The sequence below is a fragment of the Diceros bicornis genome, chromosome 2 (genome assembly GCF_020826845.1).
Source record: "Diceros bicornis minor isolate mBicDic1 chromosome 2, mDicBic1.mat.cur, whole genome shotgun sequence".
NCBI classification, from domain to species: domain Eukaryota; kingdom Metazoa; phylum Chordata; class Mammalia; order Perissodactyla; family Rhinocerotidae; genus Diceros; species Diceros bicornis.
The window spans coordinates 8,137,211-8,163,920 of NC_080741.1; the positions used below are offsets into that span (position 1 = coordinate 8,137,211).

Sequence of the window (26,710 nt, forward strand, 5' to 3'; positions counted from 1 at the left end):
GGAATCTATGTACTGGCTTGTGCCATGGTGGTGTTCATTGAGTCAACTCACAATCCAGAGTGACGGCTCACTCCTATGGTGTTCTGATGCTTCTTTGACATATCTACTCAAAGTTGGTGACCTCCCATGCTACATGAACAGCACAAATGACCACATTCTGTACTCTGATAAACAGAATGACTCATTGGAAATAAAATGGACTTTGGATTTAGAAGTACTTCACTTTAGCAGAGCTGGCTATTTACGTATTCGATGTTATAATTAGAGATAGTATATGAAAGTGCTCCGCCCTTTGCCTGAGATTTGATAAGGATTCAGTAAATTAGACCTTTGTCGATGCTGTTCTCCTTGTTATTTATCATCACCCAGAACTCAGAAATCCTAAAATTCCTTTCTCTGGTAATAACTTCTTTTTTTCTCAGTCTTAACTGAATCCATGAAATCTCTCCCCTACCCCTTGTTTCAAATCTCCTCTCAACTTCTAGTTTACTTCCCTGAGTTATTCTCCTAATGTTCACATATACATACATATACATATTTTTTATTCAAATGTTTAACGTGTCTTCTTTTGGCCTCTCGTTAAACATAACATGTCCCAGTTTGAACTTTTGATTCCTGACCTCCCCAGGCCCACCATTTTCCTCTCTACTTCAGTTGATACCATCCCATCAACCTAGTTTTCCTGGTCTAAAAATTGAGACTCAGCCTTGACTCCTCTCTTCTCCTTAGTCCATCAGCAACTCCTGTAGGTTCTGCTTCCAAACTGTGTCACACATCTGACCACACGTAACCCTCTGTAGCGTCACTTCCCCAGTCTAAGCTCACATCAGCTCTCACCTGGATTACTGCTGCCATCCCTCTCTCACTGCCCCTTACTTCCATTCTTGCCCCCTCAAGATAAAATATAAATCAGATCTCATCATTCCACTGGTTAAAATCCTCCAAAAACTCCCAACTGCAGCTACAACAAATTCCAAACATTTCACCACGGTCCTCAGATGTGATCAGACCTCTGTCTACATCTCTTACCTCGGTTCTCTTCGTTCACTGTGTCTCAGTCACACCTGACCTCTTTCTCTCCCTTGAATATTCCAAGCTCAGTGTCGCCTCAGGTCCTTTGCACTTACTTCCTGTCTTTCTGGAACTCGCTTCCCACATTTTTAGTGTAATGCCTCCTTTCATAGTTCAAATAGCTCAAAAGTCACCTCCTGAGAGAAGCTTTCTCTGACCCTCCTGAACTTCTCATCCATGTTTTTCTTAAACTTTTTGCTTTGTTTTCTTCATAACCGTACTGTCTAAATTTAAACATATATTTGTTGACGTGTTTATTAATCTCACTCCGCTAGAAGGTAAGTTCTGGCAGTGTCCATCTGCTTACTGCTCTGTTTTCAACATTTGTGATAGTGCCTGGTGCATAATAGGCACTCGGTAAATATTTGTTGAATTAGTGAAGGTATGAGTGAAAGGTAACTAGAGGCTAAAAATACTACAGAACTTCATATGTATCACTAAGTAAAGTAGTAACTATATGTATTTTCTAAGGTATTAAAATGTTTTCTTTTTCAGGACTAATTGGAATTCTTCAAAATGTCAGGTAAGTTTTTGTGAATAAATTTTTATATGCTTTATTTTCAAATGCGAATTGTGTGATTGCTTTCCTTAAAAACTTGGAGTTTATTCCATTTTGAAGTTTTCTCTAGTTTAACATTTGAAGAAAAAAAAAATATATATATATAAGTATATACAGACAGTCCCCAACTTACTATTGTTGGACTTATGATTTTTCCACTTTATGGTTATGGGAAAGCCATACTCATTCGGTAGAAACTGCACTTTGAACTGTGAATTTTGATCTTTCCCTGGGCTGGTGATATGTTGCACGATCCTCCCTGGTGATGCTGGGCAGCGGCAGCCCCGCGGCTCCCGTCAGTCACGCGATCATGAGGGTGAACGATACACTTACGGCCCTTCTGTTTTCACTTTCAGTCCAGTATTCAGTAAGTTACATGAGATATTCAACAGTTTATTATAAAATAGGCTTTGTGTAAGATGATTTTACCCAATCGTAGGCTAATGTAAGGGTTCTGAGCACGTTTAAGGTAGGTTGAGCTAAGGTCTGATGTACAGTAGGTTAGGTGTATTAAATGCATTTTCATTTACGATATTTTCAACTTACAATTGGGACATAACCCCATCGTAAGTCAAGGAAGATCTTTGTGTGTACATATATATATGCACATTTATAATATGAACATTCCTATCTATCTTTGACAGAAGATTAAAAGGGATTTATATTGGCGTATATATACCAAAAGGTCTCTAAAGTATGTAGGGAAAATTAGGTAAAGGAAAAATACCGGTAGGAATGTAAGTCTGCAGAGAGAGGTAGTAGTAATAAAAAGCCTGCGATGCCAGCCTGCCTTCACAGAGGAGGGTTCAAAAGTAGGCCCTGCATTTTCAGGCAATGCAGAAGATGACAGAAGGAGAGAAACACTACACTTATGGGATTTGTTTTTTCTGAGATAAAAGTCAACCAGTTAAGAAATTCAGAACTTCTCCTTACAGTGAGTCCAGAATAGTGTCTAATTTCAACAGAAGGACAAGGTATAACATCGTGAAAAGTGTCTTCAATACAGTAGTCTCCCTTATCTATGGAGGTACATTCCAGGACCCCCCAGTGGATGCCTGAAACAGCGGATAGTACCAAACCCTATATATACACTGTGTTTTCTTCCATACATACATACCTATGATAAAACTTAATTTATAAATTAGACACAGTAAGAGATTAACAATAATAACTAATAATAAAATAGAGCAATTATAACAATATACTATAATAAAAGTTATTGTAGATCTTATCAAACTCAGCATGTGATTTTTTTTCTTTCCTGAAGTCAAAAACTTTCACCTTTTCACTTAAAGGAAGCACTTCATGGCTTCTCTTTGGCATATCCAAATTGCCAGCATCACTACTCTTGTGCCTTGGGGCCATCATTAAGTAAAATAAGGGTTACTTGAACACAAGGTCTGTGATACCACAACAGTAGATCTGATAACCAAGATGATGGCTAAGTGACTGATGGGCACGTGGTGTATACGGCGTGGATACACCGGACAAAGGGATGATGTATCTCCCAGGTGGGACAGAGTAGGATGGGGCAAGATTTAATCACAATACTCACAACAGCCCACAATTTAAAACTTATGAATTGTTAATTTCTGGAATTTTCCATTTAGTATTTTCAGACCATGGTTGACCGCAAAAAGTGAAACTGCAGATAAGGGGGGACTACTGTACCTTCCTTGCAGCAATTGTAGTGACCTGGGTTGCTTTCACTGGAGATACAGACTAAACCACCTCTGACTAGTGTCTGGCACCACTGCTTTTTAAATCATTAAATATTTATTGTGTTATGTTTTGAATTTATTTAAACACAGTCATTTTCCAAAAAGGATTAGGGAAAAAGTCAGATTACTCTATGTATAACTGTGTTCTCCATATTATATAATGGGAAAAAGAATTTTTGCTGAATTTTTGCTGCTGTGCAAAGAATTTATGTAGGTAAGGATCAGCATCAGGTCAACTGAATCACTAGCATGAAAGCTCTTTGCTTTAATCACAGCACAATATAATTGCTTAGTTTTATTTTTAAATCTATATTCAGCCTGAAAATTCATCAAATATATTAATAGGTTGATGTCTAATATGCAGAATGAATTATGTTTTTTGTAAGAAATATGAGTGTATTTCATATTGATTATACTCACTGATGCATACCAGCAAGAAAAAATGAACATATTCTGTTATCATATTATCATCTCCATTGCAAATCTTGTCCCCTCTCTCTCCCCAAGGCGCAGTCCCCACAGCCCCTGAGCAACCTGCAGATGAAATGGAGAATCAAGTAAAGGCTCCTGATCCAGGGCCTGATAATCCTCCTGACTACGAGTCCCATTTTGTACAAGGTAGGTTAAAGATTCAGGGAGGATCTTTTCCTTCTCCAGAAAACCATACTAATAGTTAAGATTGCTTTTAAAAGTAACTAATTAATTAATTGAGTGATTCGATAGATAAATATTGAATACCTACAGGTGCCAAGTAGTGTACTAGATGTTAATTAGAACGTGTTCTGTCTTCGTAGGATTTGTAGGCTGCTGAGGAAGGAAGCTGTACAAACATTGATGGTATTCTCTTCATCTAGTGTGGAAGTATAAAGAGAATGTTGAGGGGCACAGAAGAGAGTAACTGACTCTACCAGGGGTTTGGGGGAAGCCCTAACTGAGGAAGTTAAGTTTTGTTGGCATGATCAAGAAAAGAATAGGGGTGGGGAACCACGCCTGGCGGAAAGAACAATACGTCCAAAAGCACAAGATCATGAAGGTCTGGGGTGAGGCGTGTGTGGGACAAACGGCAGGTGCAGTGCAGAGAATTGGAGGTGAATGGCCTTGAGTGTTGACTACGAAGTTTGTAGTTCTGTAAATATTTTTGTAAGTCTGAATACACTACTGGTGGTGACTCAGGAAAATGGACACTCATACTGCTAGTGAAAATTTGAGTTATTATAGTCTTTTTAGAAAGTAATTGGGCAATGTGTAAAATTTTAAAAATTAAAAATATATTTACTTGTGACTAAGGAAACGGTTTTAATCAGGATTGTATTCAAATACATTTTTAATGACTTAGTGATAGATAAGATGTAGGAATATTTCTTTAAATACATATTTAAGTGTATATTTAGAGGTGGAAATCGTTGAGTGAGTCTTAAACGGACAAAAGAAACCCCAGTATCCACAGTATGATGGCAAAGATGTTGTTTTGCTCTAAACAGATGACCCCTGGAGCCCAGGTGACCTCTGCCCCTGCGACGTTTTCTGAAAACAGCAAGGCTTCCTTTTCTCCTTTCTCTCCTGTGTACGCGTGTCGTGTAGATCTGATCCGGTATAACTCCTGATTACTGGCCCCACCCCTGCTAAATCTAATGTCTTGACAATCCTAAATTATAATCACGCTATATCTGACCATTTCTATAAATTTACCTCAATAGTCGACTACCAACATGGTCTACATACTCTATCTTATATTCACCAATCACTCTATACCCAAGAACCTAGATTCTACTAGAAGAGAAGCTTCACCATTTCTAAATAAACATTGGTTATAAATGATGTTCTGCTCATCTGGGAAAATGTCTGTTCCTCTCTATATCAAAAAATTAGCAAGAGAGTAGGATACGCCCTTCAAAATAAATTGACTACATTAAGTTGAAAAATACTATAGTGCAGAGCATACAACCAATAAATTTTCAGTTATGAAATATAGTAACAAAAATTTACTGTGATTGCCACCTAGTGGCTGTACTATATACTTATTTATGATGACTGATGCAAATTATGTCCCTGTAATTCACGTTAACGAACTTGAAATACTATACTTGAAATATTTGGCATTAATGAATTTCTTTAAATTCAAGTATGTAATTTTCATTTGAATTATAATACTGGATATGTGTTCCCCCTGAAAATAATTTTGTTGCAAATATGTTTAAAAGAATACTTAATAAAGAAATCTTTGTTACATGTAGTCTATTTAAAGAGAAAATGACACAATTTCTTGACATAAAAAAGGATGATTATATTCAAAATAACTAAGAAAGCACAAATCCCATAAAGCAGTATTTCTTTCAGTGTATTAATAGGACAATGCTCCATAATAGACTTCTTTCTTTAAATAAGTGTGGGATACTGTAGTTACACAAAGTTAAACATGTTCTGTTTTGTTTGGTTTTCCTGCAGAATGAATCAGAACCCTTAATGGCAATTTCAGAGCTCAAAAGGGAGTAAAATATGCTTGTTTCCCACACATAATTTGATCCTGTTTTTTCCTTCACTTCTTGTAACATCTCTGAATAATACATACTTATGACAAAAATCATTTGATTACATAAATTTGTATATAATTTTTCTTAGAAATCTTTATACTGAATAGCCACATAATCTAAATTATAAGTTTCTTATTTAGTGATCCTCGAATTTTATTACATGAGATACTTTTATATTAAAATCACATGGTTAATATCACAAGAATTATCCATCAACTCATCGAAATGATATAACAATTAGTATTCTTATAACAATTAGTATTCTTAAGATAGTTTATATGACTTTTAGTTGCATTGTTATTTTTAATAATAATTCTAAAAAAGCAGGGAGGGATATCTGATTTCCAGTCCAATCTGAGTACTCTTAAACACAATTCTTAAAGGAATTAAAGTATATTCTTCATGAGAAACTGAAGCATGTAATTTCCTCAACTTTTTTCCTAAAGACATTGGATCTTTTTTTCTCCCTTAGCTCTAAGTTGACGTTGTTTCTTGTTGCTATTATTTTTACTTTAGTCTCTCCTGACTCTCAGTCTCTGTCAAGAGCTCTGTGTCCCCTACCCTTAAACACTGGTGTCCCCACAGCTCCTTGGTACACTCCCGTGCCCTCCCCTGCCCTGCCTCCCGCTCTCACATCTTCCATTCACCCTCCTTTTACACACTCTCCTCAGTGATCTCGGTAATACCCATGGTTTCGTTTGCCTTTAACCACTTATGAACCCCTTAGCCCCCGCCCATATCCATCTCCTTTGCTCTAAATTTGCGTTTCCAACTGCCTGTAGACCACTTCCCCTGGATGACCCTGGATCTCAGACTCAGTGATCCTCAATCCAACTTTGGCGTCTTGCTCCCGAACACATAGACTCTATTCTTTCTGTACTCTCGAAACCCAAGGGACCCTAATCAGAAACTTGAGAATCTTTCCTTGCATCTAATCTGTTACCAGGACAATACTGTCTCTTAAATGTCCATTATTATTTCTCTGCTTTCTGCTCCTTTCATCACAATCAAAATTCTTTGCCTTCCATCTGGACTCCTGCAGGCACCTCCTGCCTAATCTAACCTTCTCATTCACAAAGTTCCAATTGTGAAACTGATCACTCCACTTTCCATTTTATCTGCACATGGGTCAAGTTCTTTGCACAGAGTATAGGTCTTTCCTAATCTTCACTCCCTCCCCACCTCCTTCCTAGCGTTGTCTGCTAAATCTCCATACAGGGCCTTTACTCCCACGGTACTGAGCCTCCCTGGGCAACTGCTTGCTTTGCGCCTATGCTCACTGTAAAACCTTTGCCCATCACGGAAGTGCTGTCTGGGTCTACTGTGTCAGCACTTGCATCATAGGGACCCCCTCTGCTAGGTCAGGTGCCCCTCCTCTCTAATCCCTTCACACACTATGCACTTACCTATGGTTACAACAGTTACTCACTTCATGATAACCATTCACTTTTTTGTGTGTGTGCGTGAGGAAGACTAGCCCTGCGCTAACATCTGTTGACAATCCTCCTCTTTTTGCCGAGGAAGACTGGCCCTGGGCTAACATCCGTGCCCGTCTTCCTCCACGTTATATGAGGGACGCTGCCACAGCATGGCTTGATGAGTGGTAAAATAGGTCCAAACCTGTGAACCCCAGGCCTCCAAAGTGGAGTGCACGAACCTAACCACTAGACCACCGAGCCAGCCCTGACCCTTCACTTTTTCTCATAAATCTGTGTGTCCTCCACAGAACTGGGTGTCCTTGAAGACAGACATGTCTTTGTACATCTTTCTGTCCTTAGCAGCAAGCTCAGCAGCTGGTCCTTGACAGGGGCTTGAGGAATGCCTCCTAGATAAGGGAAGGATTAATTTATCTCATAGCCTTATTTTCAGATGGTGTTAGGAGAAATGGTTTCACAATTCATGACTTTCATAAGTGGGATTTTTATGTGTAACATGTCCCAGACTTCATCAGCTTCAAAAGCCACTCTTCCCTTTGATGCCCGAATCACTGGAATGTGAGCCTCTGTCCAGTTGGCCTCACAGGAGGTGCCATCTTTGCTTTATTTCTCATCCCAAAGAACTTCTCGGGCAATGTCCCTTCCTGGTGGTGGCTGGATTTCTCAGCTTAGGCTGACCCCAGAGCACTGCTTTGTCTCTATGCTGGTCACCTCTGACTGTCCTGAGACCAGCTTTCTGCTGGCTGAGCTATTTTTTCCTGTACTGTGTTGTCCCGTGGGAGGTGGGGGGTGTGCAGAACCTAAAGATTTAAGGACTTAAAAATAGCTGCTCACTAGAGTTCCTCCTCCGGTCTACAGTTCCAAGGCTTTCCAGAGAATCCCGTTTTGGATATTCCTCTTCCTAGCCTCTGATCTAGGGGGAGTATTATCACAATTTAATTAAGGATGCTTGAGTTTTAGTTCTGACTCTGCCGCATATTAGCTATTAATCCTTCAGCAAGTCACTTAACCTCCTTATGTCTCAGTTTCCTCCTCTGCAAATGAAGGATGATAACAGTACCTACCACATAGAGTTGATGTAAAGATCACAAGATTTAATACTTGTAAAGTAGTTAGAACAGTGCCTGGCACATAAGAGCTCAGTAAGTGTTAACTATTATCTTGGTTTTTTTTTTTAATAGTCAACGTAGCTTCCTCTAACAGGAGTTCCTTCCAGATCTGCATGGTTTGCAGGACCCAGTTCTTTGGGTTCTCTGAGAGAGCATCGTCTCCATCTTACCCCACTCTCTCAAGTCTTTTTCGTTCTGCAGCAGTGACCTTTTCAAAGAACAGCTGCCAGTGGAACCGTCCACATTTTTCAGGAGCTATCTGTCAGTCCCTGCCCTACACAGCTGTGAGCATTGCTTTTTGTTACAAAAAGATACCAGATTCCCTAGTCTATTGACCCACAGTGTCCAAAGCCTGGGTTACTTGGGGACATGTGATGCCATTTGTGGGGCTTCCTTATCACAGCCCCCGTTGGGCTTCTACTATCCAGTCTTGTTCCCTTTTGCATTCTTACCTGGACCTGAGGTGGACCTTGGCTTCTAATACCTCTTGCTGTCATCTGGACTGACATCCCAATAATTCTTGAGCAGATATACAAGAAAACACAGATATATGCACATACATACAGTATAAGAACAAACAGTAATTTTCAGAAAGAAACTGCAGTTTAACCTATATTTAAGTAAGATTTTTTTTTTTCCCCCTCAAGGAGGGGATCCACAGAGAACTGTCTCCAACCGTGATAAAAACAAGCTCCTGTGTGGTTATACATCACAGTTTTGTAACATTGTCTCTATCTTTTCCATTCCAAAATAGAATCTTTCCTTTCTTTACATTGGTTAAATAAAAGGGTCTTTAAATCAGTGGCTTTCAAACATTCTTGATGATAATCTACTATGACCCACAGTAAACAATACATATATATTTGTATTTATTTTTATTTAACCAGCACAAGTTTCACCAAGCAATACTCAATACAGTGAGTATATAGCCTGTGGGCAGTACGGTTTGATATTTGCTATTTTATTTTAATCCGATCTAGTCAATTTTATTTATAAAAACTGCAATTGTGGACCATTAAATTGATTTCATAGACCATGAATGTATCTACAGTTTATAAAACACTGTATTAGAATAATGTTTCTCAAAGTTAGTTGTTGATAAGAATTAATGAAATAGCTATACTTGTATCAGACAAAATATACTTTAAGACAACAATTGTTACTAGAGATAAAGGGCATTTCATAATAATAGAAGTGTCAATCCATCAAGAAGACATAAGAATTATGTACATATATACACCTAAAAACAGAGCTCCAAAATACGCAAAGCAAAAACTGACAGGACTAAAGGATGAAATAGACAATTCAGTAAATTAATTGGAGACTGCAATATCCCACTTACAAAAATGGATAGAATGACTAAGCAGAAGATCAGAAAGGAAATAGAAGCCGTGAACAACACTATAAACCAAACGAGACATAGTAGACATGTCTAGAATACTCTACCCAACAATAGCAGAATATACATGCTTCTCAAGTGCACATAGGACATTCTCCAGGATAGACCTACTAGGAAGACCATAAAGCAAGTCTCAATAAATTTAAAACAACTGAAATCACACAGAATATATTCTGCCACAGTAGAATAAATTAGTAATCAATAATAATGAAAGGAAATCTGGAAAATCACAAATATGAGGAAATTAAAAAATACACTCGTAAATAAGCAAAGAGGCAAAAAGAAATCACAAGAGAAATTAGAAAATAATTTGAGATGAATGAAGAGAAACACAATATATCAAAGCTTATGGGATGCAGCTAAAACAGAGCTTAGAGGGAAATTTACAGCTGTAAACACCTATCTTAAAAAAGAAGATCTCAGATCAATAACCCAACTTTCCACCTTAGAAATAAACCAAACCAAAAGCAAGCAGGAGGAAATAATTGAGATTAAAATAGAAGTAAATGAAATAGAGAGAAGAAAAACAATGGACAAAATGAACAAAACCAAAAGTTGGTTCTTTGAAAAGATCAACAAAATTGAGAAACCTTAGCCCAGACTGACCAAGAAAAAAATAGATTCAAATTATTAAAATCAGGAATGAAAATGGGGACATTACTAACAACCTTACAGAAATTAAAACATACTCTAAAGAATACTATGAACGGTGATATGCGAGTAAATTAGAAAACTTATATGAAACAAATTCCTAGAAAGACACAAGCAACTGAAACTGACTCAAGAAGAAATAGAAAACCTGAATAGACCTACATAACAAGTAAAGAGATTGAATTAGTAATTTAAAAATTTCTGACAAAGTAAAGCCCAGGCCTAGATGGCTTTATTCGTGAATTCTACAAAATGCTTAATTAAGATTTGAATACCAATCCTTTACCAAAAAATGGAAGAATAATGAAAACTTCTCACTCATTCTGTGGGACCAGTATTACCCTATTAGCAAAATCAGACAAAGATATCACAAGAAATGAAAATTACAGACCAATATCTCTTATAAATATAGAGGCAAAAATGCATAACAAAATACTAGCAACATAGTGACCAAATCCAGCAACATATAATAAGGTTCATATAACATGACCAAGTGGGGTTTGTCCCAAGAATAAGAGGTTGGTTTATCATACAAAAATCAATCAATATATATACCATATTAATGAAATATAGGACAAAACCCACATGATTGTGTCAATAGATACAGAAAAAGCATTCAACAAAGTAAAACATCCTTCATGATAAAAACACTCAACAAACTAGGAATAGGCGGGAACTGCCTCAATCTTATGAAGGGCATCCATGAAAACCCCACAGCTTAACATCATACTTAATAGTAAAAGCTGAAAGTACTCCCCCTAAAATCAAGAAAAGACAGGATATTCCCTCATGCCACTTCTATTCAACATTGTACTAGAGGTTCTAACCAGGGCAATTAGGCAGGGGCAAGTAATAAAAGTCATCCAGATCAGAAAGGAAGAAGCAAAACTGTCTCTGTTTGCAGATGACATGATCTCGTATATAGAAAATCCTAAAGAATACACACACATGAACAATTAGCACTAATAAATGAGTTGAGCAGTGGGAGTTTAAAACAGTGAAGCCACTTTGGAAAATAGTTTGGCAGTTCCTCAAAAAATTGAAGCTATTCCACTGCTCGGCATGTACTCAAGAGAACTGAAAACATGTCCACACCAAAACTTGTGCACCAGTGTTCACAGCAGTGTTCTTTATAATAGCCAAAAAGTAGAAACAACCCAAATGTCCATCAACTGATTAATAGATACATAAAATGTGACATATCCATACAATGGAATATTATTCGACCATAAAAAGGAACGAAGTACTACCAATATGTGCTACAACATGGATGAACCTTGAAAATATTATGCTGAATGAAAGAAACCAGATGCAAAGGCTGCATGTTACATGATTTCATTTATATGAAATGTCCAGATTAGGCAAATCTGTAGAGACGGTGGTTTCCAAGGGCTGGGGCAGAAGATGGGAATGACGCTAATGGGTATGGGCTTCCTTTCTGGGATGATGGAACTGTTCTGGAATTAGATAGCAGTCATTAAAAGCACCCTGTTGAAGTTAAGTAGACCTTGCTATCTTTGTGACCTTAAACAATAATGACAATAAATATAATAAAAATGTACAGTGCTGATTACGTGCTAAGCCTGGTGCTAATCTTATCACAACCTAATTAAGTAGGTGTATTATAATCTCCAAAGGAGAAACCTAATACATAGAGAAGCTAACATGTTACTTAGTCTCAAACCTTATTTATACACCTCTGAAATGGGAATAATTATCTCATAAGGTTTAAGAGGATTAAATAAGATAATATGTGAATCTCCTTAGTACCTTTTTGGTGTATGGTACACATTCAGAAAATGGAACTTGTTATTTTTTAAGTGAACGCTGTGTGATCCATATTATCTTTCATGTAGAAAGTCATGCTAACTTCCAATATATTATAGTGTTAATAATGTATAATACTTTTATTTGTTTTTGAGCACAGGACCCCCTGGACCAGCTGACCTTCTACCTGCCGGCTACCCAGGAGGCTTGCCTACAAGATGCTACAGTCCACAGCAGCCCAGTACCTTCCCCTTGTACCAGCCAACTGGTGGTGTCCATCCTATCCAGTACCAGCCTGGCAAATACTCTATGCCACATCAGTCAGCTCCAGTAACATGGATGCCAGGGCCAGCTCTTATGCCAAACTGTCCTCCTGGTCTAGAATACTTAGCCCAGGTACTCCACACAAATCCAAGTTATTTTCTTATGAAGTATGACTGAGGATCTGACAAGAAGAGACAAAGGGCTGGATGGAGTAGATAGAGGTGATGGGTCAGTGGTGGCAGATGTCTAGTTTGTGAGACTATAGGAATGGTAGTACTAATTTCAGAAATGTGAAGGGGGAACAAAGAGTATAGGAATGTTTTTGGTGGTTGAGTATCGTTTTCTAAAGGATGTACATTGAATTTTAAGATAACCAAGATGTCCTATTGAAGGCAGTTTAAAAAATAGGAACCAAAGAAAACCTATCAAAGATGCTAATTGCGGTATCATTTGCTTAGAAGTAGAGTTAACGTCAAGAAAAGCAACATGAAGAACAGAACAGTAGACAATAAGTGAATCATGAAATGCCTCAGCCCGTTGCTTCTTCTCACCACCTATAATTTTCATTAGCCATTCCTGCCACCCCCCAAACATACAGTGTAAATAAAAATAGGAGACCTACCAAGGGTGTTGCTTCAGATCAAGTTAACAGAAAACCCCTTCCCACAATACAGCGACTTCTCATTTTCTGTCTGTATAGACATTCTGGAGCTACGAGGACATCCAGATCAGAAACTGGGTCAATATGTCAAATTGATGTACCAAATGGTATTGTTTAAAAACACGTCACAAACAAAAAAAATTGCTTAATGAACATAAGACAAAGCTAGTATTGGAAATCTCTTACAAGGAATTGAATCATGTTTTGCTTTTAGAAAAGCGAAGTGTTGAAATACATTCTGAGCGAGGGACTGGCCAATTCAATACATGTCTCCTTGCATAGTCAATCAAATATTCCTTGGAGTTGACATATTTGTCTTTTCAATTTTATATTTTGGTAGAGACCCTGTTAAAATCCTGTGCATTGAGAACCATTGGTACTATGTTATGGTATTGATATTTGAAAAATAAAGTCAGTACAGTTGGATCAGGAAAATTGGGATTTTATATGAGTCAAAAATTTTATTAAATTGTTGTTTTGGCAAAATATTGACAAAATACAAAGCCAGTTATTCAGGTATACAGTCCTAGAGTAAACCCCCCTACATTATTTCAGAAGCTTACAAAATGGTTATAGTTAATCAAGTTTAGAAAGTCTGTTTTTTATCCTTGATGATAAATACCAAAATTGTCCTTAGAAATCCAAGATCTGGAGTCATTTCTCTTTTAAAAAGGTATAGCTTTGATATTGTTCATTTTAATATAGCAGTTTCTTAATTTCGTCTATTATTCTGACAGAAGTTAAATGAACATATTTTATGATTTCTATTTTCTCTTTCAGGAATGTTTTGAGTTAAAAAAATAAATGAGAAAAAGAAACAAAACAGGTTTGGAGCCAGACAAACCTGGGTTTTCCTTCTGGCTCTGCTTCCTCTTCACCGTACAGCCTTGAGGAGCTTCCCTGACCTCGTAGTGCTTGCATTTAATCATCAATAAAATAGTACTGGCAACACATACCGTATTACATTGTTAGGAGAATTTTTAATGAGATGAGGTTTATAATGTGCCTACTAGTTTTGGCCTCCAGGGCCCACCCAATGGGTGATAGCTACGTGGATGTTATTCATTAAAATACCTTATTTGTGATTGGAAGACACAGAGCCAATCATTTTTTTATCATTTATCCTAGTCTTTTTGCAATCTCAGGTGCAGATGACACGAATCTTTATCAGGACTGTCAAAACTCCATAGCGTCCAAAGTAGCAGGATTCTGTTATTTCTAGAGTATTGGCTTGGCCCGTGACTCCACCGATTTGTGAGAGAGCTGCTCCTAACAGCTGTAGCATCTTACTGGGCAAACTTCATCCACACTAATGGGCCTCATTTCTTTAGAATATTTTGCTCAGCAGTGGATACATTTACCAAGCAGTGAACATTTTTACTTTTTAGTTCTAGATTTTAACATCCTGGATTTTTTAAAGAAACTATAAATCACTTTAGTGGCCATTTTTGATATTTTATAAGACATTTTTAGACCCCCTCACCTGATTGTTTTCATACAAGAAAAAGGTTTTAATGAAGGAAAGATTGTATTCTCTCTATACCCTTCTGTAATCAATCATACCACAAAACATTCAAGTCCAGTTATTTTTAATTTTATTTTTTACCACATTCATGTGTTTCTCATTAATTAATGTATTCAATGAATATTTGGTGAAATATGGTATTTCAGGAAGTGTTCTGGGCTCGGGTTATCTAAAATTATATTTTTAGATTAATATTATCTAAAATTGTATAGATATGATTAGTCTGTCCTCAAAGAGGTTTCTTCTTTTCTGCTAGAATATTCTCAAGTATAACAGGTAATGGGCCCATCAGACTGTCTGTAGAGTGATTCCTAAGTGAAGTTAAGGTTGAAGTTTATCTAATGGTATTCCCAATCTCCCTTTTCAAGGAATTCCATTCCAGAATGTTTCCTCCCCTTTGTGCTAATCCTTCACATGCTTCCAGTCCTCGTGGACCCTCCCCTTATTAAAGTATGCACCGAGGGAAGACCCTGGCATTAGTAGCTGAAATGAATGGAAGTTATTGTGTTAACCTCTTCCAGAGGTACCTGTGAAATACAGTTACGTGGCGCATAACGGCGTTTCAGTCGACGACGGACCACATACATGATGGTGGTCCCCTAAGATTAGTACCACGTAGCCTAGGTGTGTAGTAGACTGTACCATCTAGGTTTGTGAAGGTACACTCTATGATGTTCCCACAACAATATTGCCTGAGGCATTTCTCAGAACGTATCCCTGTCATTAAGTGACGCACGACTGTAACATAAAACTGAACACTCCTGTGTGAGGTCCACCCTGGCAGATTCACTCTCCTCATGCCACTGAGAAAATTGCTTTCTCTATGGCTGGTCTGTGTTAAAGCGTCCTGAACTTCTTGAGCAACTCTAGTCTGGGTGACATGTCACAGAGACCAGTGAGTAGGGACTGAGCTAGGAACCATCTGTGTCAACACAGGTTCTTCTAGATGCTGTTACTGTAGCAGGGAGATGATTTTCTGATATACCAGGCACCTGTTTATCTTTAAAACTAGAAATAGAGAAAAGTGGTTTTCCTGTCCAGACAGCTGTGCTAATAACCATCTGATGAGGTGCAAATGGGCTAATTTCATTCGATAAAATTTTTTTTTGATTGCGTTCAATTTCAAAAAAATATTTTAGTATCAATTGATACATTTTAATACCTATCTCATCACTTTCTTTTCTCATGCTGATTTGATTTAATTCTGTTTTTTCTCTTTCTCCTAATTGCTTTGTTCTGTCCCAACAGTTGGACAACATACACGTTCTTCAGCATTTTGAGCCTCTGGAAAGTATGTATAATTTTGTAGTGTTCAGCAGTATTTGAATCAGGTAGAAATTTGCATTATCCAATATTTAGTTCTTTATTTGTACTGATCATTTTTTAGTAGTTGAAAGAGAAAAAACTCTTCTCTATTACCCTCTCTTCAAGAAAGTAATGAAGGGAATTATTTTGTATAATTTAATCCATTTATATATCATATATAAGTTCTTAGACTTGAAACTAAGAAAGGACTTACACTTTATGTGGTCACGCCCTCTAATCCTTACCCATCCCTTCTTCTGCATATTCACTTTTCATGCGTGAGGAAAAGAGAGAGCCAAGAGACTAAATGGGTTAGCCAGGGGCACCATAGTCAGCTAAGCAGCAGGAGAGCTGGAAATAGACTCCAAATCTGCTGAGTTCTAGTCCAGTGCCCTTGCTTTGGAAATAAAAAGAAATCACAGTAAACAATGCCTGTTCTCAGTTCATCCTCGCTAGATTACTGACCCTCATGTTCCAGCCCTACACGTTCATTTGACCACCACATGGAGCCTTACTATCCTTGGCTCATTTTCTTATTTGCAATTAGTAATGACCCTCATCATCTTAGCGTATTTCATGAGCTGATTAATTTATGGTGCAATGTGTAATTTTATCTAAGTAGTTTTATAATTAAAGTTTACTGAATTTAGGTATTCCAGGAATACTGTTTCAATCTTTGCTTTTATTGTTTTTAAAATTATTTTATACTGAGATTCTTAGAAATGTTTTAAATTTTCAAAATAACTAAGTACTTATAGGGCATATTACTATTTTGATGTTCTAATCGCATATATTTCACCTGAAATTTTTAAAAAACGATTTTTCTTTAAGCCCCTAAGAAATACTGCAAAAGGACTTCTTGAGGCCCATTTTAACTGCTTCTAATTTAAGATGGCTTTCTCATTTTATTTTTTGGGGATGACAGGTATTGAAACTAATAATAGATATGATATTAAAAACAACCTGGACCAGATGGTGTACATCGTAACTGAAGATACAGACGACTTTACCAGAAATTCTTACCGGACACTAAGGCCCTTCGTCCTCCGGGTCACTGACTGCGTGGGCCGAGAAATCATGACAATGCAGAGACCTTTCAGATGTACCTGCTGTTGCTTCTGTTGTCCCTCCACCAGGCAAGAGGTCAGAGAACAGAAGTCTAATCCATTGTCCCCTCCTGTTCCAACTCTTCACGGCATGATTGTGCTCCTTCGAAAACGACGCAGGAGGGAATTTTCACTGGATCTCCTTGTCACAATGAAGGAAGATAGTGGGGAGGGAGGAAGCCAAGTTAGCTCACCTACAGAAAATCACACAGGGCTTTTTCTTGTGGGTTCATGTTTTGTGGTGCTATTCAGTGGGTTAAACACAAATTAAGGTTGTTTAGTCAATGAACACAATTCTATCAGTTGTGTCTTCTGAATCAGAAATTTGCCTGTCACCTAGAACAGTAGTCACACACATTTTATCTGAATGTACCTATGTATCCAGATAAGCACAAACATATGCTTTTAGAATTGGAAGAGACCTTAGATAACTTTACACTACCATCTCAGCTCATACCTTGCTACAGGTAAAGAAAGGGTGGTTAAGTGCCTGATGATGGTGCTGGAATCAGAGTGCACATGTGCTAAGTTCCAGTGGGGTTGCTCTTCTGTGACCTGCACAGCTCTAGGAAAGTTGTTTGCCACAGGGAAAAGAAAAGCAGTTTTAGAGGGAGGTCCAAGAGAATTTGAATTTCAGATATGCCACCTACTTAAATTTGGACACTTTACTTCTTTGAGCTTCAGTGTTCTTATCCATACACTGGGCATATACTCTATTGGATTACTGGGATACTTAAATGATATGTTAATTATCAGCATTTACAATAGTAATTTTTTTACAGCCCTCTCTGTGCCTTGATTTATTCACCTGTAAAATGGAGATATTAATAGTACCTATCTCATAGCATGATTATTTTGAGGATTAAGTAGTAAACAAATATCAACTGCTTAGCACAGTGTCTGACAAACAGTGTGGTGCTCAATGAATACTAGCTGTTGTCAGATATCTTACTCCTTTGTCATTCTTGTCTTTGTAATAATAGTCTTATATTTGAGGTGAATCTCTGCCTCTTATCCTTGATGCTATTGATACAAATAGCCAACAACCATTCTATAGATAAGAGAGAGAAAGTGAATTTTACTTGAGCCAAGCTGAAGATTATAACCCAGGAAAGCAACCTTCACAAAGGACGAAAGTGTTCCGGAGAAGCATGGTTTTCAGTATACTTTTTTACCTTTTTAGAACAAAGAACATACATCAGACATGCCCAGGATACATATCCATCAAAGTTTTAAATATTCAGTTGCAAATTAGCAGGTCAACATGACCCTGTTGTCCGAGACAGGAAACATCTTCAGGAGTGCTGATACTGGCCTCAGGAAAGGAAGTATATCTTCCTTATACAGGAAAGGAAGATATCCTTATCTTCAAAGAGTGCATTCTTGTACTTTGAGATAATGTTTAATGCATTCTTCACTTTAATGGTTAAAGCAGATGTACAATGTATGTTTGATAGGCTGTAAGTCAGGCTTCTTTAGTTCAAGCCAAATCAGTTTAAACAAGAATAGCTACCCCATATACCTCAATATGTGAAAATTTCTTCTTAATGCTTTTGTATAGTAGGCATTTTTCTTCATATTCATAAGTTGAACTTAGTAAATCACAGCCTCTAAGTGCAGCCTTCCGAGATTATAGGAAGCCAGCATAGAGTAAAGAAAATCAAAATTACAATCTTAGTCCAATGTATGGAACTTTGGTCCCACAGTGTTATCTAGATTTTTTTCTGATTTCTCCAGTTTTACTTGTATTGACGTGTGTGTGTGTGTGTGTGTGTGTGTGTGTGTGTATTTATTTATTTCTATGCAGTTTTATCAGCTATGTAGATTCCTGTATCCATCACCACAATATAAATACCAAACCGTCCATCACTGCAAAAAAACCCTTTTATAACCACACCTCCCTCCCTCTCTCCTCTTCATCCCTAAACCCTGGAAACTACTAATCTGTTCTCCATCTCTATAATTTTGTCATTTCAAGAATGTTATATAAACAGAATCATATAGTATGGAACCTTTTAGGACTGGCTTTTTTCACTCAGTGTAACTACCTTGAGATTCATACAAGTTGTTACATGTATCAACAGTGCATTTCTTTTTATGCCTGAGTAATATATCATGGTATGCATTTTTTAAAGGTAATTTATTTGTATACAGTTTTGATGTTTTATCTCTTAAGCCTAGACTTATATGAGATCTCAGTCCTAGGAAACTATCACATTTATATGTTTGTGTATGTGTGTGAATGTATATACATGAACAATAATATCTTGATTTGACAGTTCATGAAGCTGCATAGTCCTGCCCCATGATGAGACCTAGGGGACTCAAAATTCTTAGGAAAGTATATATGACACCAGAGAAATTGTCAGTAGAAGTTTCACTGTGGGCTTTTACCAAATAATTTAATTTTATGACTCTTTTGTTATTATTAAATATGAAGATCTAAGTTCTTCACAAAGGAATATTACAAATATAATTAGCTAAAAGAGGGTAGTGGACAATATTTTAAAACTCTTTAAAAATGGGTTTATATTCCCCTACACACATTCTGTTGTTTTCACATTATACAATTTTTAAAATGCTTCTTTTTGTTTTCTATTATAATTGTCATGTCTGAAGATTTAAATCTAAGAAGTTAGCCTTTTACTTTTTTGTGGATTATGCCAGAAGACATGAGACTCCTAGATCAGAGACAAAGAACTTGATTACAGCATAGTAAGCAGCACGAGCATCAGCGTGTTTGTGTAGGTGCCCTTACCCCTAAGTTGTATGGGGTTGACTTGGAGGGGCTAGGCAGATGCTACATGTATAGCTGAGGACAACTGAGCTTGGAGAACTGGCCATTTTGTAACTAGCAGTAACTTTGTCCCAAAGGGAAGCATGACTTCGTCTCTCATGGCTATTCACTGAAATACAATCCCAAGAAATAGACCAGGTAAAATGGAAGACTCTCTCCCAAGAACAGTTCCCCTAGTCCTTGAATGAAGGACACATCTGTGTTGTGTGTATGTGTATACGTACGTGTGTAGCATCCTTGCCTTGTCAATGCTTCATTTGCAGCTGGAGGTGCAGTGTCCTCCTGGCGTCACCATTGGCTTTGTTGCAGAGCACTGGAACCTGTGCAGGGCAGTTTACAGCATCCAAAATGAGAAGAAAGAAAATGTGATGGGAGTGCGTGGGCCGTGCTCAACCTATGGCTGTGGTTCAGATTCTGTTTTTGAGGTAAACAAATGTAAAAATAATATTTCTACTATTTTTTCTACATGTGCTAACAGACCTCAGAATGGTCTGATTTTAGATGAATTTTTCCTGTGAATGAATAAAATAGTATGAGGAGAGAGTTAATTAACCAGTTGACATCAAATGATTTTCAAATTATTGTTAGCAGATTGCTCAGTGTTTTCCAAAATGTGAGCTCCTTTTTAATGATTTCAGTGTTTGATAAAGGTAAGAAGAAATCATTTAAAACATGAAACCTGAGAGTAAATAGCTTGACCTAATCAATTTATTTTATTCTTGGCTGCATTTAATTAACCATTTTTACAAAGATTTCTAGGATCGGAATAAAGGTCCTAAGTAATGAAAGCGCCCAACATATCACAGAACGTATAGAGCACTCCTGAGATTGTGCAAATTGCTTGTTTGCAGGATAGAAGTCTGTCTGCGTCCTCAAGAAATAGGACAACATTGATAGCATGGATAAAACACATAGGCTATAACATTTTCTCAGGAAATAGAAAAATCCTTTTGTTTTGCCTTTATCTCAATGGCTACAGAATGATTGCTTATTACCCTACAATTCTGACAAAGGAGATTCCTAGAAATACTTCCTGGGCTTCTTAAAGAGTTCGTTCTGAATGGCTTGCAATTCAGCAAGACTCATCATCTAAAATTGCTCACTCAGATATTTCCTGTGACACCCAATAAACTTTCCTTAGTTCTCATGTTACATCACCATGTCATCGAGCATTGCTTGATAGAAAACCATTGTAGAGAAATAGACAATGTTAAGAAGCCAAATTTCAGGGGCAGGTGTGTGGATCATTCTAATCACCAAAAGTAGTGTTTGGGTATTTTCTTTGTGGCAAGTGCCCGGGTCCCCCTTTCAAAAGCTGAAGCCCTTCGAGATCTTGATGTACTGTAAGAAGCCAGGGTGGATTTGGCCCACACAAGCTGGAGTGATTATAGGGAGTTTGTGAAGCACACAGAACCATGCCTCCTTGCTTTTGATCCTGTTTCTCCCTCAACTGGAAGAGACTCCTTCCCAATCCCCAATTCCCACCCTTTGCTATATGGGAAAGAATTTCAAAATCAATTCAAATGATGCCTCCTCGGACAGGCTCCCCTAATAACTGATTTGAGGATGAAGAAAGAACACTAGCCTGAGAATTGTAAGATAAACCCCAGCTTAGTCATTAACCAGTTGCAAGGCACTTAACCCTTCTTGGCCATAATTCCCTATTTGAAGTTATACTATTACTATATTTGTTTCCTGCACTATATTTATGTTACCTCAGTGTAAATGGCTTATAAAAAGAATAAAACATGTATTATAATATCTTTCAATCATCAGGAAGTCACATTTTCATCTTCCTAGGTCCTATCCCTTGATGGCGTATCCAGTGTCGGCAGTATTATTAGGAAGTGGAATGGTCTCTTGTCAGCAATGGGCGATGCTGACCACTTTGATATTCACTTCCCGTTAGACATGGATGTGAAGATGAAAGCCGTGATTTTTGGAGCTTGCTTCCTCATTGTAAGCCTTTTGCTTTTGAGTTATCTTGAGAGAATTATTCTTTGTGACGAGAAGCAGTGTAGTACAGTGGAAAGGCAATAAGCTTTGAAACTAGGCCAACTTCTGTCTCTGCCACTTACTAGTTACATGTTTGGCAAAGTGTTTAACACTTGCAAGCCTCAGTCTCTTCATCTGTAAGATGGAGGTTAAAATATTTATTTTTTTCAAGATTGTGAATATTGGCTATCATGAGTAAAGGGGCCAGGAGAGGGCTTGGAAGATATTAGGCATCCAATGGGTATAATGGTCATCATTGCATATATTTATCATTCCCACTACTTAAAGATGGCCGTCCTATGATTTCTCATTGAAATAAAATAACTCTAAATCTGATGTTTTTTCCCTCCACTTACTACCTCTCTATCAGTGTACTGCTTGGTGTTGAACCATCTTTAGACTTATTAGGTACAATTCCTTTGCTGTATTCCTGACTGATTAATGGTTAATATTCATAAGTTAAGTATAGAAATAAAATTTATAGTATTTACCTTAAAAACCTAATTAACATATTGCAATTGGTATAATTAACATGTTTAATATTGATTTTCAAGTTTTTCCTCCTTTTAACAATGAAACTTTAGTTAATTGGTACCCCAAGTGGAAAGCGTATTGGTTACCAACAGCTTCAAGTTTGTAATTGCTGTCCTTCATGCTAGATTCTCTTCATAAAGATTTCATTAGATTTGTTTATTCTTAACTGGAATGGGAGGATCACCTGACACATTATAAAGGATAGTATTTTATGCGTTGCATCTAATTATTTATCTGCCTACATACATATAATTCTATACTTATCTCTCTCTCTATCTACATATAATTCTTTTTCTAATTTCAGGACTTCATGTATTTTGAAAGATCTCACCACAACGTTCATCAAGATAGATCAAGACAGCAAATCAGCAATTATAATTAATAAAAAAAAATCAGAGAAGTTGATTGGGCTTACGGTCAACCCTCAATTATTTGCAAATACATTTATCTGTTTTTGCAGATTATTTGTATCGGGTATTACTTTGACAGGTAGGCTGAGAGTGTAAGAGCAAGAACAGTCTAACTGTGTATTTCAATTGAGTATCTGTCTTCTTGTCTATGTGGTAGGCTAGGAGTTCACCCTGAGAACACTATGACTTGTTAACCAGGTAAATGTATCTACAGTGAGCTTGAAAACACTTTAGCATGAAATAAGAGAAAATGCATCCCAGAGCTCTCATATGAATTAGTGGTACAATGACTGGGTCTTTAGAGCAATCTTTGTGAAGATAGAGTAATATAGCTGCCATCTCTAACCCTCTTCTCTCCATCAACATGTCCTGTTACTGAAGACAAATTTGATTCTAGGTGAAAAGAATGATATTCTTCATCTGTGAAAACAAAAAGAAGGCAGACAGAAATATTATGTTTTATTGTACAAGGAAAATTTTACGTGTGCACAGGTATCAAAACCTCATTTTTCAAAGTTTATAAAAGTTTCAGTGGAAATTTTGATTTTATTATAAAATAAAACAGGTTTTTTATATGATGAGGTTTATATTTCCCATGCCTGGTCCATCATTCACCAGCATGGACAATCAGGAGCTGCCTATATATGGAGACAGGGTCAGGCTATCAGGGAAGGAGGTGACCAGGGCCACAGCCAGTCTAGATCTCTGAGAAACTTAGAGACATCAGCGCCCTGTAAGAAGCTCGCATTTAATGCATTTAACCTCTCTTGGTCACAGACGCCTTATATATAATATATGTTGGGCCAAATCTCTAAGATTGCCTGTTGAACCTTTGTATCTCATTTTATGTGACACAGAGGATATAATTATTTTTTCTTTCAAGAAGATCCCTGATAATCACTGTGCTGTTCTAATTGCAAGCGTGGAGTTTTGTTTTTAAATTTTGAAATGTGACATTCTGTGTAGCGCTTTGTAAAAGCAAAAACTACAAATTCTGACACCGCCTAACATTGCTTTGCTGCTTTTTATTTAAATGATAGATAAATCTATATCTTTGGAAAGAAAATAATAAAACACAGCAAACATGCTGCTTCTCTGGGATCTATAGCTTATCAGTAAAGATTATGTAGGCTCAACATAGTTAAAGTATAAACTCTGCTTGTTTGTATTAACTAGTTAAAAGCATAGTGTGTTAGTGAATACACTGATAAGTCAACTTGCAACTATTGCACTTTAGCTTCCTATCTGGACATGGACTGTGTTCTTTCAACACAGCCAGTACGTAGACTGGAATGGATTCTTCTGTGGCTCCTTATCAAATAAAGCAAGCCTGAGTGTCCTTAGATGTGCTTGTTCCGTGGCCTTCACCCGCAGTTCTTATGGGAGTGAAAGAAAGGTGCCTTGTTTTTTAATGATACTCATCTTCTCATGGTAAAAGTTGTTTCACTCAGTTTCTTGTAATGTTCATTGTTACGTACTACACCTAGCTTTTTTAAACAAAATGTTAAAGCTGCTGCCTTCTAAAATAATAATTACCTTATATTTGTAAGTGCAGTTGCAGTCTTAAACAGACATGTATATTATTTCTTATAATGATGTCAGATATTTTATATAGAAAATCAGACAAACAGTATTCAGAAAGTTTATCTATATAAGCTTTCCACTTTTACTTGCCTACATTCCTTCATCCCAGGAGCTGCTGCATAATACTAAGAAAAGATTATTCCAACCATGTTTTAAATTCTTGTTTAAAGTTTTTGTGGTATTAACATATCTGTCTTACAGTTATAACTTCTCTTTCTTTAAAAGTAGTACCATGTGTCTTATATTTTTATACTACAGTTCATATAATTTCTATATTTCTTAATGTTATTTCATTGTGGAAAACTGATCAGATTTATTTTAAAAAAGCTATTCTCTGAAATTTGTGTTTCGTGCTTCATCATATTGTTTTTGGCTTTTAAATAAATACGTGGTTTATAGTAAAATCCCGTTTTGTTTTTTGACTTGTGATTGAGTCTTTGCTGTAGACCGAATGTTTATGTTCACCTCCCCTAAATTTATGTTACCTCAATTTGATGGTGTTAGGAGGTGGGGCCTTTGGGAGGTGATAGGTCATGTGGGTGGAGCCCTCATGAATGGGATTAATGCCCTTATAATCTGCCAGCACCTTGATCTTGGGCCTCCAGAACTGTCAGAAATAAATGTTTGTTTAAGCTGTGAAGTATTTTTAAATGGTACAGTATTTTTGTTATAGCAGCCGAAACAGATTAAGAAAGAAAGTGGTACTGAAAAGTAGGGGTGCTGATGTAACAAATACCTGAAAATGTGGAAGTGGCTTTGGAACTGGGTGACGGGCAGAGGCTGGAATAGTTTTGAGGTGCCTGCTAGAAAAAGCCTAGAATGCAGTGAATGGAATTTTAAAGATGATTCTGGTGAGAGCCCAGAAAGGAAAGAAGAGAACTGTAGAGAAAGCCTCAGTCTTCTTAGAGAATACATAACTGTCTCCACAAAATAACTGATAACCATTCTATAGATGAGAGAAATAAGGTGAGTTTACTTGAGCCAGAGTGAGGATTATAACCTGGCAAGGCCTTAGAAAGCGTTCTGGAGAAGCATGGTTTTCAGTACAGTCTTATATCTTTTTGGAAAAAAGAACATATATTCATAACCCAGGACACATTTTTATCAAAATTTCAAAGAGGTATTCAGGAAAGGGACTAATCTGGGCGTTACCAATAGGGCATTACCAATAGGGCGTAGGAGGGGAAGTATGCACTCTTATCTTAAGATAGTGCATTCTTTAATGATTAAGCAGATGTACAATGTGTGCTTGATAGGCCATAGTCAGGCTTTTTAGTTCAAGCTGAATCAGTTTTGAACCCAATACTTACCCCATATACCTCAATATGTGAAAATCTCTTGGCATAACTAATCCTGAACAGAATGTTGGTAGGAATATAGATAGTAAAGGCCATTTTGATGAGGTCCCAGACAGAAATGAGAAACATGTTATTAGAAACTGGAGGAGAGGGGATCCTTGTTACACAGTGGCAAAGAACTCAGCTGAATTATGTTTACAATGTTGATGCAAATAACCAGTAATCAATCTATAGATCAAAATTGAGGGGAGTTTAGTACATGAGCCAATTCTGAGGACTGTAGCCCGGGAGGGCAGCCTCCACCAAGGAAGGAAGCACTCAGAGAAGCGATGTGTGCAGCGTGGTTATATACGGTTTTGTAACAAGGAACATACATCAAATATGGTCATGAACATTTGAAAAATATCAGGAATACTTTTTCTTTTTACTACGGTCATAATATGTTTTGCTACATTCAGCGGGTCAATCTGACCCTGGATTCTGGGAAGGAATGCTTATCTTGAAAGAAATGCTGATGTGGGAAGGAGGCAATCATCCCTATCTTTAAAGGCAGCATTCTTTGCTGTGGGATACTGTAAATGTTTAAAGCAGACATACGATGCATGTTTAGAAAGACAAGGTCAGGCCGAATCAGTTTTAAACCAAAATGACTTCCGCATATACCACAATATATTAGCTTTCCCTATTGCTTTTTATTTATTCCATCAATGTTCTTGTATTTTGTGGAAGGTAGAATTTGTTAGCAATGAAATTGGATATTTAGCTGAAGCGATGTCTAAACAAGGTGTTGAAGGTGCGGCTTGGGTCCTCCTGACTGCTTATGGTAAAATTCAAGCAGAGAGAAATGGCTTAAAGACAGAATTGTTAAGCAAAAAGGAAGCAGAATTTAAAGATTAGAAAAACTCTCAGCCTCTCCATATTGCAAAAAATAAGAACACCAAGGGCATGGCCACGTGACTGATAAGGAGATTAGCATGGATCAGCCAG

At 37.2% G+C, this 26,710-nt stretch overlaps 1 protein-coding gene across 2 annotated transcripts in view; it reads left to right on the top strand.

The window, feature by feature from the left end:
- PLSCR4 (phospholipid scramblase 4) overlaps positions 1–24,826 on the top strand; it is a 43,807-nt gene extending 18,981 nt beyond the window's left edge. For both annotated transcript variants that reach the window (XM_058551318.1, XM_058551308.1), the window contains 8 exons: positions 1,567–1,594; positions 3,859–3,969; positions 12,405–12,640; positions 15,943–15,985; positions 16,925–17,142; positions 20,166–20,327; positions 21,703–21,861; positions 22,736–24,826. In XM_058551318.1, the coding sequence (XP_058407301.1) occupies positions 1,588–1,594; positions 3,859–3,969; positions 12,405–12,640; positions 15,943–15,985; positions 16,925–17,142; positions 20,166–20,327; positions 21,703–21,861; positions 22,736–22,813 (1,014 nt within the window). In that variant the 5' untranslated portion in view covers positions 1,567–1,587 and the 3' untranslated portion in view covers positions 22,814–24,826. The remainder of the gene's footprint in view (positions 1–1,566; positions 1,595–3,858; positions 3,970–12,404; positions 12,641–15,942; positions 15,986–16,924; positions 17,143–20,165; positions 20,328–21,702; positions 21,862–22,735) is intronic.
- Positions 24,827–26,710: the final 1,884 nt, after the last annotated feature.